Genomic DNA, 15,147 nt, shown 5'->3' with positions numbered 1-15,147 from the left:
AGCACCCACACACCAACTGAGAAACCAATTAGAATTGTTCACGTAATCGACATTATAACAAAACCTGATACGTGTCTTTTGTCCTCTGGTCGAGTGATAGATAAATCGATCAAATTAGGTACTATCTTCTCGAAATCAAAGTTGGTTGAACCGTTAAATTGTATCTCAAATCCCGGTTAACAACCTTAACCAATACAATAAATAATAACAATGATCTCGGTTTGTTTCAGATATACCGGCTTTGACCACCGCTTGAAGCCTTCAAGTTCAACCAAACAAAGATTGAGCGAGCGATACGGTTAATCCAATTATCTCATTTCATACAAACGATCGTAACCCTAGCGATTTCAATTCAATTCTCATCCAATTAACCCTAGCGAAATCGAAGATGCCGAAGAAGATGGGTGTGAACAGCAAGGCGGAGGTCGCCAAATCCCGGAAGAACGCCGCCGAGGCTGAGCAGAAGGATCGCCAGACACGGGAGAAGGAGGAACAATACTGGCGCGAGGCGGAAGGTCCTAAATCCAAGGCGGCGAAGAAGCGGGAAGAAGAGGCGGAGAAGAAGGCTGAGACCGCGGCAAAGAAAGCTGAGGCGAGGCGTCTCGCTGAGCAAGAGGAGCAAGAGCTGGAGAAGGCTCTTAAAAAGCCCGATAAGAAGGCGAATCGCGTCACTGTACCGGTCCCTAAGGTCACAGAGGCTGAGCTCATCCGAAGGCGTGAGGAGGATCAGGTGGCGCAGGCCAAGAAAGCAGAAGACTCTAAGAAGAAACAGACTCGCATGGCTGGGGAAGATGAGTATGAGAAGATGGTACTTGTGACCAATACCAATCGCGATGATTCTCTCATCGAGGCTCATACTGTTGACGAGGCTCTCGCACGGATTACGGTTTCAGATAACCTCCCCGTTGATCGACATCCGGAGAAAAGGCTTAAGGCTTCCTTTAAGGTTATCTCTTGTGCCTTCTTTGCTTTAGCAAGTGTTTGATTGGGAAGATTATAGTGTATCCTTGCTTGTCCTGAGCTGAGTTCTAGAAGATATTAGTGATGTGCTAAGTTCTGGTGGATTTATAGATTGTGTGATAGAATGATCATGATATGCTAAGTTCTGGTGGATTTATATGCTGATTGATATAATTGTGGTTGAAGGCCTATGAAGAAGCTGAACTTCCAAGGCTGAAGGCGGAGAGACCAGGTCTTACTCACACTCAGTACAAGGACGTGATTTGGAAGATGTGGAAGAAATCACCAGATAATCCTCTTAACCAGGTTAGTTAATGGGGATAAGACTTAAGAGTGGCTTGTTCAACTGTTCAAAATGCATGTGTAGTTGGTGTTTATACCCAAAAAAAGGTTATTAGTTAGTTAATACACCTAAGGGCTCTGGACTGGAAGTAGTAGGCAGATGGTTTATTTTGATTGATGGTGATGGTTTATTTTGAAACAATCGGAAGCTGATATATGTGTTGAACAGGCTGCTGCTGCTGCTGCTGCTTCTGAGTGAAATGCAACTTGGGTGTCAGGAACAAGGGAATGAATGTATCATGAAGAGGGGAGATGCATGGCAGAGAGTATGATGAAGATCTTTCGTTTCCCAGAGAAAATGTTGAGTGAGAGAGATTATGTGTAACATACTTTGGGCATGATTCTGCTCGCCAACGTTGCTTTATTGTTTCTTGTGCTGTGTGTATAAACACATGATCATATAGTAGACAAGATCGATTAAATAAGGATAAGCCGTGAGCTATTATAATAACAACCACATCATATGTGTATTACCACAGTTTAATTGTTGTTAACACTAGTTTTCTGTTTCCTGTGCTATTTATGAGATAAAAAAAAAAAAACTTAAAAACACAACGGTGAGTCGTGTAAACAACTCCCAAACTTGTTCTATAAGATAAATATGGAGATGTAAGAATAAGATGTGAGATTATGAGCAGAGTAACAGTTCAGAAGAAAGAGGGGGAACAGAAAAATTTCATGTGCTCTGCTTTGGTTAAAAGCCAGATTTTGCTGTCGGAACTCAGTCTTCAAAATCTGCTGAGTGCTCTAGCAGATAGTTTGCAGCCAATTCCTCGTTACGGTCACACGCAAGGAAGGCTTCTATGACTAATGCTCTATCAAACCCCATTGCCTCGAGCTGAGCAAAGATGTTTAACGCACGAGTTAGAAAGGATGAGAAAATCTTATTACAATTTGTTACAACGGTGATAAGGAATGTAAGTGTGTATGTACCCGTTGAATCGCTTCTTGCTCTGCAGGGGTAACGTTGACAGCGTGGGGCATTTCTTGCTCTGGTTGATCGAAAATATCCATATCCCTGAGAGTTTTGAACAATTAATAAGAGCCATTGAGTCATGGGATCACATATAGACGTGATTGCAATGATCAATCACAGATTTAGCCGTTCAACCAGTGGCCAAACCAAGAAAACGATCTGCAGACTATAGAGTACTCACCCGTCAGATCCTTCGTAGGGCTCATTTAGTAACTGAAGAAATTCGGTTTGGTTCTCTTGAATTAGCCTCAGAAGTTGGGGATTCTGCTTTCCGAGCTCTTGAAGCATAGGCTGCAACAGAAACAGCAACAAAATAGAGAAATGTTCAGAAACAATATAAAGGCCAGCCTACTAATCATGGACGCAAAAAGAAAAAAATTAAGACTCACTCACCTGCAGAATCTGGGGGTTGGAATTGACCATGGTTCGTAATTGTTGGAACTACAACATATGGAAACAAAACAAGATTAATGTATGAGGAAGCTGTATCAAATGGTTAAGCAATATCACATAGAAGTAGGCTAGAATACACCTCCGAAACAGGCTTCTAACAAATCTAGTGACCAAGTTTCAAATCCTTAATCATTCTATTCGACATCACAAATGAATAGAGGGGTTAAGAATAAAATGATAACCTGATCATTGCCTCTGAGGAATTCAAGCGTTCCAAGATCTCCACCTACAGCATCAGAAACTGCTTCCTGGAAAGGAAAACAAAGAACCCGTATCATGCAATGGGAACTCAGCTTCAATTATCTCTTTAAAAAGTACCAAGCTCTTACCTGGGGAAACAAATCCAGAGGAGATGAATTAGGTCCTCCAGAAGCAGGAGGAGCAGCATTTTCTGCATCAGATCCTACTCCAGAAGGATTAGTTGCTGGAACGACTACTGTTTCAGGAATTCCCTGTAAATTAAAATAGACATCAGCACTTTCATTCCCTTAAAACATTCACAGAAGTCTGTTACAGAGTGCATACAGAATATAGATAATCCACTGCTCTCTCAGGGTTGTTATACGCTGCACGAAGAGCACGAGTAACTGTTTCTTTGTCCCAGCTCCCACCTCCCATTTCCATTATTTGTTGAACCATTTGCTCAACACTACTGCCACTAACTAAAGTTGAAGCAGCTTGACCATAAGTGTCACTTTGAGACCTACAATGGTGTGGAGATCAGAGAGTATCCATAAAATCCTCAAGTAACTTAAATTAATGAAGATAAAATAAATATCCAATGAGCCTCTTATGTCAAAAACAAAACTTACGCAGGTTGTTCTTGAGCGGAAGTAGAATTTGGAGCTGGCACAGCTATTGACTGAGTTGTCAATGGAGCTGCAGGCTGGTCGAATGATACAAACTTGTGTTAAATGAAACGATTAAACAAGACGTTTATTGCACAGTTCCCCAACAGAAAAGATATGTAAGAAAATTACCGTTGTTGTTGAAGATACGGTAGATGTAGCAGTGGACGTAGGCTGTGAGATAACAAAGTTCTCCAATGAGGGAATACTCAACTGACCAAGTGATGTGCACAAACATGAGAAAATATAAATAAACTTACCTGAACAGAAGAGGGACCAGCAGAACTTGCAGTTTTACTCTATCCATTGCAAAGAAAAAGGCAAAAAAACATAGTCAGTGCAAGCACATAGGTTCCCTTGTTGAGTTTCTTAATCTATCTACCATTCACCTTACACAAAATACATCTCAAGTATTGCTTATAACAAAAACTAAGGCTTCTCAGTTGGAATTTCTATTATTGTGATTACTAGTATTGAAAATACAACCAGCCAGTATGTGGATATACAAATCTTCATACTAAGAAAGCACTATCATTACCTAACAGAAGATAACGAATAAAAAACAAGTACCTTGCTGAGCATGACAACAAGAAAACCTTCTTCGGTGACCTTCTTCGGTGATCTTTCAAAACTTTACCATTGTGAATTAGCAATTGCTGTCCACAAGGATAGTTGTCTTTGCTTTGTGAATCTTCAATATTCTTCTTCACCGCCATTATCTATTTTACGAAAGTAGAAAAATCCCAGAAAATAACCATATAAGAAACTCAACGACACTTACTTAACCAAAATACATTTCATCGGAAAACTCAAAATTCTGAATCTAGCCATATATAAAAAGCTGTTTATCAACAAAGCAAGTCCCATGTGTTGTTACATAACCCAGATTTGTATCTGCAGCATCTCTCCTCGTTTGAAAGATATCTAGATTTTTTACTAATACAAAATTACATGAACGAAGGAAGCGGAGATGGAGAAGAACTAACCGTGTCGGTGGGAAGAACCCTGATTTCGAAATGACTACCCTTGAGAGTCTTAACGGTGAGCTTCATTTCGTCGAATTAGACTAGGAAGAAGATATTACCGGCGGCGTCGGCGGAGTCCGGCGAGGAAGCGAGAAATAGAGTGACCTAGAAAAAAAATTTGATTTCCAACAACTGTAGCACAATGCCGACTTTAGCAAACAGTCGCTTTCAATATTAGCGTTTCGGATTTTAAAACGCGGCAATAGCAACCCCCCCCCCCCCCCCCCCCCCCACGTGCATCGCACGCTGACACTCGCCCTTACCAATTAAAAAAATATCATCATGCGGAGACATACTCTCTCTATGAGAGACTAAGCTAAAATATTTTTTTGTAGCCAATTCCTCATTAAGGTCACAGGTCACCTGTGTGTCTGCATGGGCAGGGTAAGGCATATTTGTTGTTCGGGTTGATTGAAAGTATCCACATCCCTGAGAGTTTTGAACAATCAGGAAGAGCCATTAAGTCATGGGATCACATATATAAGTGTATGTTTTGATTTTTAATCATTCACAGATTTAGCGTTTTAATAATTTTCCACGGGTAAAAAGGAGTTTAGCTATCTTTATCTAAACCAACGTACTCATTAGACAATCTTTCTAGTTTCTCTTCTTGATCATATTATTAACACCGAAATGATATCTAAAATTATGAAATTTCTTTGCCAGGCAACAGTTGTGGAATCTTTTAGTTTTGTTCACTGCAAATTCACTTTTACAAATAAGAGTCGACACAGATGAAACTTACGAGAAGGAAATTATTTAGGGAGAATTACTAGTTTGACCCAAATTGAGCAGTTAATTGCTAGATTAGCTCCTAAAATTTGAAGGTCAGTTGGGTTAGTTTCATACCAAAAATATCCTTTTTTGCTTTGTTAGGAAAAAAACAAAAGTCAATATTACCCTTTGTAAAAAATTCCTGCAATTTCGTTTTTTTTTTTTTTTTTTTTATAAAAGTCTACCATACATGTAATGGCAGACTAATTTGTAAGTGGCAGATTTATTGTTGATGGCAGTTTTTTTTGGCAGACTTATTTTAGATGGCAGATTAATTTGCAGAATTTGACGGCAGATTTGTTTTATATGGCAGATTTATTTGAAGTGTGTAACGACAAATTTTTCATGGACAGCAGATTTTCTTAACACGACAGACTTATATATAAAGTTATGACAGATTTTCATTGTTTTAGTCAAATTTCTAGGAATTTTGTGGCAGATTTTTTATGATTGTTGCAACAGTTTTATTTTTTCACTTAAAAAATCTGTCACATTACGACAGATTTATAAACGTAAAAATAATTGCTAGTTTGACATCTAGTGGTGACAGATTTTTTTATAGTTATGACTGACTTTTGGATTGAAGGGAAAATCTGTTGTTTGATAACAGATTTTCGAAAGTCTTTTTAAAATTGCTATATTGACCCACATGCACAATATATGTTGTGGCAGATTTTCTTATGTTATGACAATTTTTTTTTTCTTACTAAAAAATCTGCTGCTTAATAACAGATTTATTATATATGAATACAATGATAACAGTTTTGTTTTTTGTTGATATAGTGACAGCAGATTTGTTATCTGTAATGACAAATCTATTATTTCGCATTTGATAACAGATTTTTTATAACAGATTTTTTACAGAGTAATGACAGATTTATTAGTGCCTTTGGTGACAGATTTTTTTTAAGTTAAGCGACAGACTTTTGTAGCAGTTGCCATATATGGCGAGAATCTAGGGTTTACCCTTTTTTGCTCTTTTGTATCGTGCCTCCCCTCCCCTATATTGACTGAAATTTTTTTCTTTTTTTGGTTCATCTTATTTTTCCATAAATTCCTTCTTCCTCCTTTCCAATGTGGATTTAATCATGCTTTCTTCCTTTTGGGGTTCATAATCGACTTGTCTATTATTTTCCTTTTAAGGTGGTTTTTTTTTTCATTTCCTCCTTCACGTTTTAGAGTAATTCACATTCAACCAAGAGAATATGAAGCAGGTGATTCTCGTTTGTGGTAATTGGATCTTTGACAACAATAAATGGTTGTTTGTTGTTGATAATGAAAGGGGTTCACGAATTCTACAATGTAACGATCAAAGCAGATTTGATGATTGCATTGGAATGGTTTATGAGGATTACAGGCTGGATAACAAGGTATTTGATGTTGTCTTGAGTTACAAGATCTCGAAGAGGTTATTGCAGGATTTACCCGGTGATACACCACCAGTTATTATTGATAATTCTCGTCAGTTGCACACTTTTCTGGGACAATTGGAAAGGGATACAGGTCGACTTTGTGTTGAAGTGAAGAAGAAAATACAGACTGATTTGAATCACAAAGGTAAGAAACGAGGAAGAGATGAAAATGATCAGGTTGGAGAAGAGTATCTTGATATGGCCAACGACACAAATGAAGAAGAGATGGATGAAGATGATAGTAGATTTGATTATTGTGATGATTCTGACGGAACAGATTCTGATGATGAGAATTTTACCCTGTATGGAATTCCACCAGAAGAAGAGGATCATAAATTGCCAATGAAGAAAAGGAGTTCATCTTTTTATATTGAAGAAAATAAAGAACCAGTTGATGTCTCAAAGGTAGACTTGTCTTCTGTGAATTTGGCTGTTGGGCAAATGTATGATACAAAGGAGCACCTAAAAACACGGTTGAAGATACTAACCTTGGTTCAAAGGTTTGATTATTATGTTTACAAATCGAGACCAACATTATTGATTGTAAAGTGTTAGGTTAAAGGATGCAAGTGGAGGGTAACAGCTGCAACATTAAGACACTTTCCAAAGTTTGAGGTGCGTGTGTTTATTTCAGCACATACATGTTCAGTAACAGAGCACTCTATGCGTGCCCGACAAGCAGATCATCATATTCTAGGAGAGTTGTACAAAGATTTTGTTGGTGGAGTTGGTCCCAAGGTACTGCCAATGCATGTTGCTGAAGCGTTGAATAAACGTTTTCATATCAAGGTATAATTTTTCTATTTATTTAGCATTATTTCGATTTTTTTGTTTACCAGTAGTATTTATCCGTTTTTTTTTCACAACAATGAAAAAAAATATTTGTTGATGATAGATGGATTATTGGAAAGCATATCGAACGTTAAGGCATGCTCGCAAGTTGGTCAGGGGTAGTCCAGAGAGTGGTTATGAGCAGCTTCCTACATATTTGTATATGATAAAAAGGGCAAATCCTGGAACTTTTACACAGCTTGATGTTGATGAAGCTCAAAGATTTAAGTACTGTTTTCTAGCATTTGGTGCAAGCATACAGGGATTTCCGTTTTTGAGGAAAGTGGTTGTTGTGGATGGTACTTTTTTACAGGGAAAATACTTAGGGACACTACTGACAGCAACAACTCAAGATGGCAATTTTCAGATTTTTCCTATTGCTTTCGCCGTGGTTGATACAGAGAATGATGAATCATGGGAATGGTTTTTCAAGCAACTCAGCTGTGTGATACCAGATGATGAAAGCCTTTCCATTATTTCTGATAGGCATCAATCAATTGGGAAAGCTATTAAAAAGGTCTATCCCAAGTCTAGTAGGGGAATATGTACATACCATATGTACAAGAATATTTTGGTCCGGTTTAAAGGTCGAGCAGAATTCGCTTTGGTTAAAAAGGCGGCGAATGCTTTTAGACTTATCGACTTTCAAACCACATTTGATCAGATAGAAGCCATGAATCCAGCACTACATGAGTACCTCGTGAGGGCTGATGTGCGTATGTGGACTCGTGTACATTTCCCAGGTGATAGGTACAACTTGCTTACAAGCAACATTGCAGAATCAATGAATAAGGTCATGTCACATGCTAGGAGCTTTCCTATTGTACAACTGTTGGAAGAAATAAGGTCCATGATGACTAGGTGGTTTTCTGATAGAAGGACTGATGCATTGAAGATGACAACAGACTTGACTCGTGGTGTAGAGAAAATTCTCCAGGTCTGTTCGTTTCTATCCTTTCTTAGCAAGTGTGTATGTTATACAACTAAGTTTCTAATATAATGTCACAATTATTTTATAGGGTCGTGTGGACTATGCTAAGTTACTTACTGTCCAAGATATCGATGCACACCAAGTACAAGTAACAAGTGGAACATCTCTGCATGTTGTCAATTTGAAAGATAAAAAGTGTACATGTCGCAGGTTTGACTTGGAGAAACTCCTTTGTGCACATGCAATTGCGGCCGGTGAATTCAGAAACATTTCTCGCATTTCAATGAGTCATCCTTATTATCGCAAACACTACGTTTACGCTTCCTACGAGAATGCCATCATGCCAAGGGCGCTTGATAAATCTGTTCCTGGACATGTGATAACGAAGGTATGTAGACCACCGATTCCAAAACAACAACCAGGTAGACCAAAGAATTCAAGAATCAAATCGGCATTGGAAATTGCAATGGAAAAGAAGAAGCCAAGAAAACAATACACATGTGGTAATTGCAACCAAGTAGGGCATAATCGCAAGACATGTACTCTATAATTTCCTAGTTTTTGTTGAAAGTTCTTTTATATTCTCGCAAGACATGTACTCATTGACATAGAACTCGTTTTATTTGAAAGTTCTTTTATATTCTCTCATTCTTTTGTTATTAACAATTTAAAATTTAAAATGAGTAGCATACTCGTGGAAAAAATAAGAGCTTCACAATAAGAAGTAGAATTACATGTCGTAGAAAGAGCTTCATAATAAGAGCTTCACATGTCGTTCAAATTTAAAATTTAAAATGAGTAGAAAGCTTCACGTTAAGCTAAAAATTCACTACATGTCGTTAAGCTAAAAATTCACTACATGTCGTTAAGCTAAAAATTACATGTCATTCACATTCAAATTCACATGCAAAAGAACCAGTTGTCAATGAAACAAAATAGTCTACAAGGACTCATAAAAATAGTCTACAATAAGAAGAAATAGTCTACAATGATAATGTTATAACAAAACATAAGGCAATAACACAAAATAGTCTACAAGGACTCATCAACTAGGGAAGGGATGATAATAGCTTTAGCTTGAGGATATGAATCAGTCATATTAGATGGTATGGCTAATTCTCTGACTTCGTCATATAATTCCGCTGCAAGCTTAATCCGAAGACCCAACATGTTCTCATCGCAAAGCCCATCAAATAATTTCCCAAGAGCTAAACATTCAATGTACTTAAGAGCATACACACCACAATCACCTGGATTTTCATTCCGAGGAATATTTTTCTTCACCCTTCTCAATTCCAACATTGCTCTACTCTTCTTACGGATCGTCTCAGGAATCATGTCACTTAACATTGCTGGAATCATTTGCCTTAAAGGCAAACACTCAATGGCCATTTTATCGTCACTCACCAAGGTTGGTATGCTATCATAGATGTGAATCTTCTTACCCCGCAAGTCAATATCCAAAGCCACCCAATGGTTCTGATTGACAAAAAGACAAGCGTATAAGTTATCCACATCAATCCACCACTTCTTGTTTGTAGCTGACTCCTCAGGATATTCGCCAAAAACGTGTTTCACATAGGAATCCCGAAACACAAAATTCTTAGGCCCCATATCAAACTGCATGTAGTCTTTCTTCAATGTAGTGATCAGATCTTGGTCTAAGAAAGCTATGCGTTGTTTAGGATACGGACAAGGCTCACACATATATCTTTTCCGGAACATAGCCATTGCACAACCCATGTGCTACATTCAAAAAAATAAAAACTAGAATAAGCGAAAATATAGTATTGAATAAACCTTATACTAAATTATCAAAAATAAACTTACATGGTCTGTCAACCATCTATAGTCAAAGCTTGGCCAATTTTCCCTTGGAATCATAATTTTCCAATAGAATCTCACAGCTGCGTTGCTGGTGCTAAGTGGCTCTTCCCTGTGAATATAAGAAAGAGTTAGTACATATATAGATAATGATAGTAACTTTTATAAACAATTCAGAGTTGTTGATATATACTTATCAAGGTTGAGAAAATCCAAAAGTGTCTGATGTTTCTCATCATCTACAGGCTTAAGATGGTCGCCTAACACATTATCACCCTCTGTAATGATCCGCTTGACTGTCGAGTTACCAAGGTAAGGATACTTCTGTGATTCTGCCAACTGGGGCACGCGTCTAGAAGTCTTCGAAGGTCCAGGTCCATCCAACCTCGTCAAAGCCTCTCCAAGGCGGTTTAGTGTCACCTCAAGTTTTTTATGTACCAACTGATCCTCCTTGTTGGACCATGTATCTTCAGAACTGGAAGCTATTTTCAATTTAGCTTTCTGAACTTGGGTAGTAATATCCTCAACATCGTCAGAAGCTTTAGCAGTTATCTTCTTTTACTTGGAAGTTTCCTTCTTCTCAACCTTCACAGATTCCTTCTTTTCAAAGAGAGGAAGTTTCTCTGATATCTCATCTTCTTCTTTCTTCTTATTCTTGACAGTGTAAACCTTCCTCACCACCCTTTGAAATGGAAATTCATCTTGTGATGTCTGCTTCATCTCAACAATCCATGACTGCAACCAAAAAGAACATGAGAAGAAGGAGGTAAGAAAATCGAGAAATGATATGTATAAGAAAAAAAAAACAGAACAGGAGAAGTTTGATATTAAGATGAGAACCGTATAAGTTTAAAACAAAAAAAAAGAACATGAGAAGTAAAACATGATATGCTTTAACAAACACAACATGAGAAGTAAAAAAATAAACAGAACATGAGAAGTTTAAAAAAAACAGAACATGTGAAGTAAAAAAATAAACAGAACATAAGAAGTTTTAAAAAAACATAACATGTGAAGTTTAAAAAAAAAAAACATGAGAAGGTTTAAAATAACAGAACATGAGAAGTTCTAACAAAACGGAAAATGAGAAGTTTGATATTAAGATGAGAACCGTATAAGTTTAAAACAAAAAAACAGAACATGAGAAGCTTTAAAAAAAACAGAACATGAGAAGCTTTAAAAATTCAGAACATGAGAAGCTTTAAAAATAAACAGAACATGAGAAGTTTAAAAAAAACAGAACATGTGAAGTAAAAAAATAAACAGAACATAAGAAGTTTTAAAAAAAACATAACATGTGAAGTTTAAAAAAAAAAAACATGAGAAGGTTTAAAATAACAGAACATGAGAAGTTCTAACAAAACGGAAAATGAGAAGTTTGATATTAAGATGAGAACCGTATAAGTTTAAAACAAAAAAACAGAAAATGAGAAGCTTTAAAAAAAACAGAACATGAGAAGCTTTAAAAATTCAGAACATGAGAAGCTTTAAAAAAACAGAACATGATAAGCTTTAAAAAACAGAACATGAGAAGCTTTAAAAAAACAGAACATGTGAAGTTTTAAAAATTCAGAATAAGATAAGCTTTAAAAAAACAGAACATGAGAAGCTTTAAAAAACAGAACATGAGAAGTAAAGGAAAATGTAACTTACAGGTGCTTTACTTGTTCCCTCATCATCGTTAATGGTGTGCGAAGTGGCATCATTCCGTACATCAGCTTCTTTTGGCTCTTTTCTTTCTTTCTCCAATGCTTTAATCCTCTCACCCATCTCCTCTTTGAACACCGTCATTTGTTTTTCAACGCATGTTTCAAATTTACTCTCCAAGACATCTATTCGACTGTTGAGTGTTTTGCCCAAGTCAGAAATAGTCTCATTCATTTTCTCAATCGCCCTCCAAATATCCAAAGAAATTGACGTGTCATCCTTACCATCCTACAATAACATGTTCATTAATATCATAATAGAGAAGACAAAAAATGTTAATCAATTACGGTAAAGGAAAATGAAACCTTACCTCCATGTTGGTTACATTTTCTCCTTGTTCACATTTAGGATCACTATATGTCCATCTTTTTTTCTTAGGATTGCACCCTCTGTTGTCATTCACCTTATCAGCTTCAGCTCTTCTTTTCTTCTTTTTTGAACTTATACCAACTGTCTTGCCACAACTCCAAGCATCTAGAGACAAACGGTTATGAATGAGATCTTTAATTAGCTCGTCTAGGTGTGGATCCGTATGCTCATCTGAGTCAGACCATAGAGGATACATGTCTTCCTCTGAAACATGAATCATATGCCTAACACGAACCTACAAGCAATGAATAAAGTAAGTTTCAATTCAGACAAATTATTTGTTCATGTCAAAAAATAATTAAAAAAAATAAATAATAACAAACTACTAACCTGTCCGTGCAAATCCTTCTCTTTTTTGATGAAGTCTGTGAAGTTGATACGTTTTCGTGATGATCGCCAATCAAGAAGTGGAACACCACTCGCTTCTGTCCTTCTAAACCCATAACTTTCTCCAATTCCAGGAATACTCTCATACAGCCAAATCAACATAGCATGAACGCTAGCCGTGTATGGTGTATGAATCTCCGTCATAGTCAACTATCTTAACAAAATTCACTAAACTACTAAAAGCCACCCGACCCCATGGATATTTTTCAAAAGCAACAGGATCTAAAACTCTCTTAGCAGTCACCAATGGGATTCTAGATGTATGATGAATTCCAGGTACGCATACTGACAACAGACATAACCTACCAACCATCATCCTCTTATCAAAATCCCATGTTTTGTTAGAATCAATCACGTTTACCAACTCACTCCACATAGGACCATCAAGGGTTGTTGGTATTTTCATTTCTTTCCAGAAATCATGGTGATCAACATCAAAGTTCTCTAAAGGGTCAAATGCATCACAATTTAACCTTGTTATCTCTGCAAACTCATTTAAAGAAAATCTAATTGGCCTATCACCGATCAAAGACCAAACCTCATGGATGTTGTTGATTCTCAGCTGATGTGTGAGTAGATAGTGAACTCTCTGCGCAGCCCATGTGTATTCCAATTCAGCAAACTTTATAAACACTCCAAGAGATGATTCCTTCAGTTTATCCCACACGTCCACACCTAATCCTTCTCTCAAAAATCCAATTTTTGACACAAAACAATTGTGGTTCATGCTTCTATGTTTGAGAGGTGATTTCCCTTCTTCATAAAGTAGAGGAGGATATTTGATGATATTGCTTGATGATGCCATTCCTAAAGATACAGAAAAAAAGCATATCAAATGATAGGAAAAGTAGCAAACAAGATGATAAATCCTAAATTTTGAAACAAATCTGATATTTTGGTAACACAAAATTGTTACATACCAAAAGAAGGATCACGAGAGAGAGACAAGTCAAGCGATCAAGAACAAATGGACACACACAAAACATATAAATTTAAGACCAATACATGAACTAACTCAAGACCCAAAACAAAACAATGATAATCTAAGTACCAAAGAGGTTCGCTGGTTTGAAATTGTTAAAAAGTATCAAACATATATGAATAAAACAATTTCAAAGCAAACACTAATGTAGTATTGAGAGATTAGTGCTTATATAAAATCATATTGATAATTGGAGAGAATATCTTACCCGATTTATGAAGCTACTGAGGATCAATACCCAAAACAAGAAGCACTAATGTGTTCCCTGAGCAACGATTCTGCTACCTAATGTTATGTAACAAAACATAAAAACATTAAGGCATTAGTAATCGGGACACATCCTTCCCATTAATGCTTTTGAAGTTCCACCAAAAGAAGGATCACGAGAGAGAGACAAGTCAAGGGATCAAAATTGAACAAATAGACACATACAAAACATATAAATTTAAGACCAATGCATGAACTAACTTAAGACCCAAAACAAAACAATGATAATCTAAGTACCAAAGAGGTTCGCTGGTTTGAAATTGTTAAAAAATATCAAACATATATGAATAAAACAATTTCAAAGCAAACACTAATGTAGTATTGAGAGATTGGTGCTTATATAAAATCATATTGATAATTGGAGAGAATATCTTACCCGATTTATGAAGCTACTAAGGATCAATACCCAAAACAAGAAGCACTAATGTGTTCCCTGAGCAACGATTCTGCTCCCTATTACCAAGAACAAAACATAATAACATTAAATCATTAGTAATCGGGACACATCTATCTTGTTAATGCTTTTGAAGTTCCACCAAAACTAGTAAATAGAAAGACCGACAAAAAAAATTCGGGTTTAGAAAGAATTGAAATCAAATCAGTAATTGTTCCTATTAAGGAAAAAAAACAATCCTCACCGCCGGACAGAATCGACAGCCACCGAAACAACTCTTGTTCTTAGTTCGCCGGCAGCTAACTCTGAAGTTCGCCGGTTGCGGAATCGACAGCCACCGTTTCTACTCTTGTTCTTACAATCGACCCGCCACCGAAACCACCGAAAACTACTCCCCGAAATCAACCAGCCACCGAAACCGAAAACCAACCACCTCCGATTCCGAGATTAATCACACACAGAGATCGAAAAATTTTACTTCTTCGCCGGCGGTACCAAAGGTTCTCTTTTGTTCTTGGTTGTAACGAAGGAGAAAGTCAAGAAACTGAATGTCGTTTTTTTTTTGTTATGTTTCAGTATTATTAGTTTTAGGGTATTTAGTATTTAATTCTATATTTTTTATTTCCAATTTCAATTTTTGTTGGCTTTTTGGTAATTTAAACATA

The 15,147-nt window shown here is 36.8% G+C and overlaps 3 protein-coding genes and 1 pseudogene across 4 annotated transcripts; 2 read left to right on the top strand and 2 right to left on the bottom strand.

The window, feature by feature from the left end:
- Window positions 1-26: 26 nt before the first annotated feature.
- On the top strand, window positions 27-1,780 carry LOC104755936 (uncharacterized). The gene is made up of 3 exons (XM_010478423.3): window positions 27-946; window positions 1,147-1,266; window positions 1,472-1,780. The coding sequence occupies exons 1-3, from the start codon at window positions 389-391 to the stop codon at window positions 1,499-1,501; spliced, it is 708 nt and encodes a 235-aa protein (XP_010476725.1). The 5' UTR covers window positions 27-388; the 3' UTR covers window positions 1,502-1,780.
- LOC104755937 (putative ubiquitin receptor RAD23a) lies at window positions 1,720-4,758 on the bottom strand. The gene is given in 13 exon segments (XM_010478424.3): window positions 1,720-2,140; window positions 2,236-2,320; window positions 2,460-2,569; window positions 2,672-2,719; window positions 2,914-2,979; window positions 3,061-3,183; window positions 3,257-3,434; window positions 3,544-3,617; window positions 3,712-3,753; window positions 3,840-3,878; window positions 4,150-4,196; window positions 4,199-4,298; window positions 4,566-4,758. Coding segments are annotated over 13 exon segments (1,095 nt in total). The 5' UTR covers window positions 4,632-4,758; the 3' UTR covers window positions 1,720-2,023.
- Window positions 4,759-6,459: 1,701 nt separating this feature from the next.
- On the top strand, window positions 6,460-9,197 carry LOC104724968 (protein FAR1-RELATED SEQUENCE 6-like). The gene is made up of 3 exons (XM_087497237.1): window positions 6,460-7,579; window positions 7,686-8,558; window positions 8,641-9,197. Exons 1-3 carry the CDS (start codon window positions 7,454-7,456, stop codon window positions 9,100-9,102), a joined length of 1,461 nt encoding a protein of 486 aa, XP_087353363.1. The 5' UTR covers window positions 6,460-7,453; the 3' UTR covers window positions 9,103-9,197.
- Window positions 9,198-9,504: 307 nt separating this feature from the next.
- On the bottom strand, window positions 9,505-14,541 carry LOC104759246 (uncharacterized; annotated as a pseudogene). Its single transcript, XR_015587688.1, has 8 exons — window positions 14,465-14,541; window positions 14,030-14,106; window positions 12,783-13,646; window positions 12,394-12,687; window positions 12,030-12,311; window positions 10,570-11,111; window positions 10,383-10,488; window positions 9,505-10,298 (listed from the first exon to the last, which is right to left on the bottom strand). The product of XR_015587688.1 is annotated as an uncharacterized LOC104759246 (transcript).
- Between the last annotated feature and the right edge of the window lie 606 nt (window positions 14,542-15,147).

Source organism: Camelina sativa, chromosome 17 (genome assembly GCF_030686135.1).
Source record: "Camelina sativa cultivar CO46 ecotype springtype chromosome 17, ASM3068613v1".
Lineage (NCBI taxonomy): Eukaryota > Viridiplantae > Streptophyta > Magnoliopsida > Brassicales > Brassicaceae > Camelina > Camelina sativa.
This window is presented reverse-complemented; position numbering and strand designations above follow the sequence as displayed.

Excerpts from the sequence above, each read along its gene's own strand:
- LOC104755936 (XM_010478423.3), top strand. The coding sequence starts at position 389 with ATGCCGAAGAAGATGGGTGTGAACAGCAAGGCGGAGGTCGCCAAATCC. Across the intron at positions 947-1,146 it reads GGCTTAAGGCTTCCTTTAAG|GCCTATGAAGAAGCTGAACT; the intron begins GTTATCTCTTGT and ends TTGTGGTTGAAG. Across the intron at positions 1,267-1,471 it reads CAGATAATCCTCTTAACCAG|GCTGCTGCTGCTGCTGCTGC; the intron begins GTTAGTTAATGG and ends TGTGTTGAACAG.
- LOC104724968 (XM_087497237.1), top strand. The coding sequence starts at position 7,454 with ATGCGTGCCCGACAAGCAGATCATCATATTCTAGGAGAGTTGTACAAA. Across the intron at positions 7,580-7,685 it reads ATAAACGTTTTCATATCAAG|ATGGATTATTGGAAAGCATA; the intron begins GTATAATTTTTC and ends TGTTGATGATAG. Across the intron at positions 8,559-8,640 it reads GTGTAGAGAAAATTCTCCAG|GGTCGTGTGGACTATGCTAA; the intron begins GTCTGTTCGTTT and ends ATTATTTTATAG.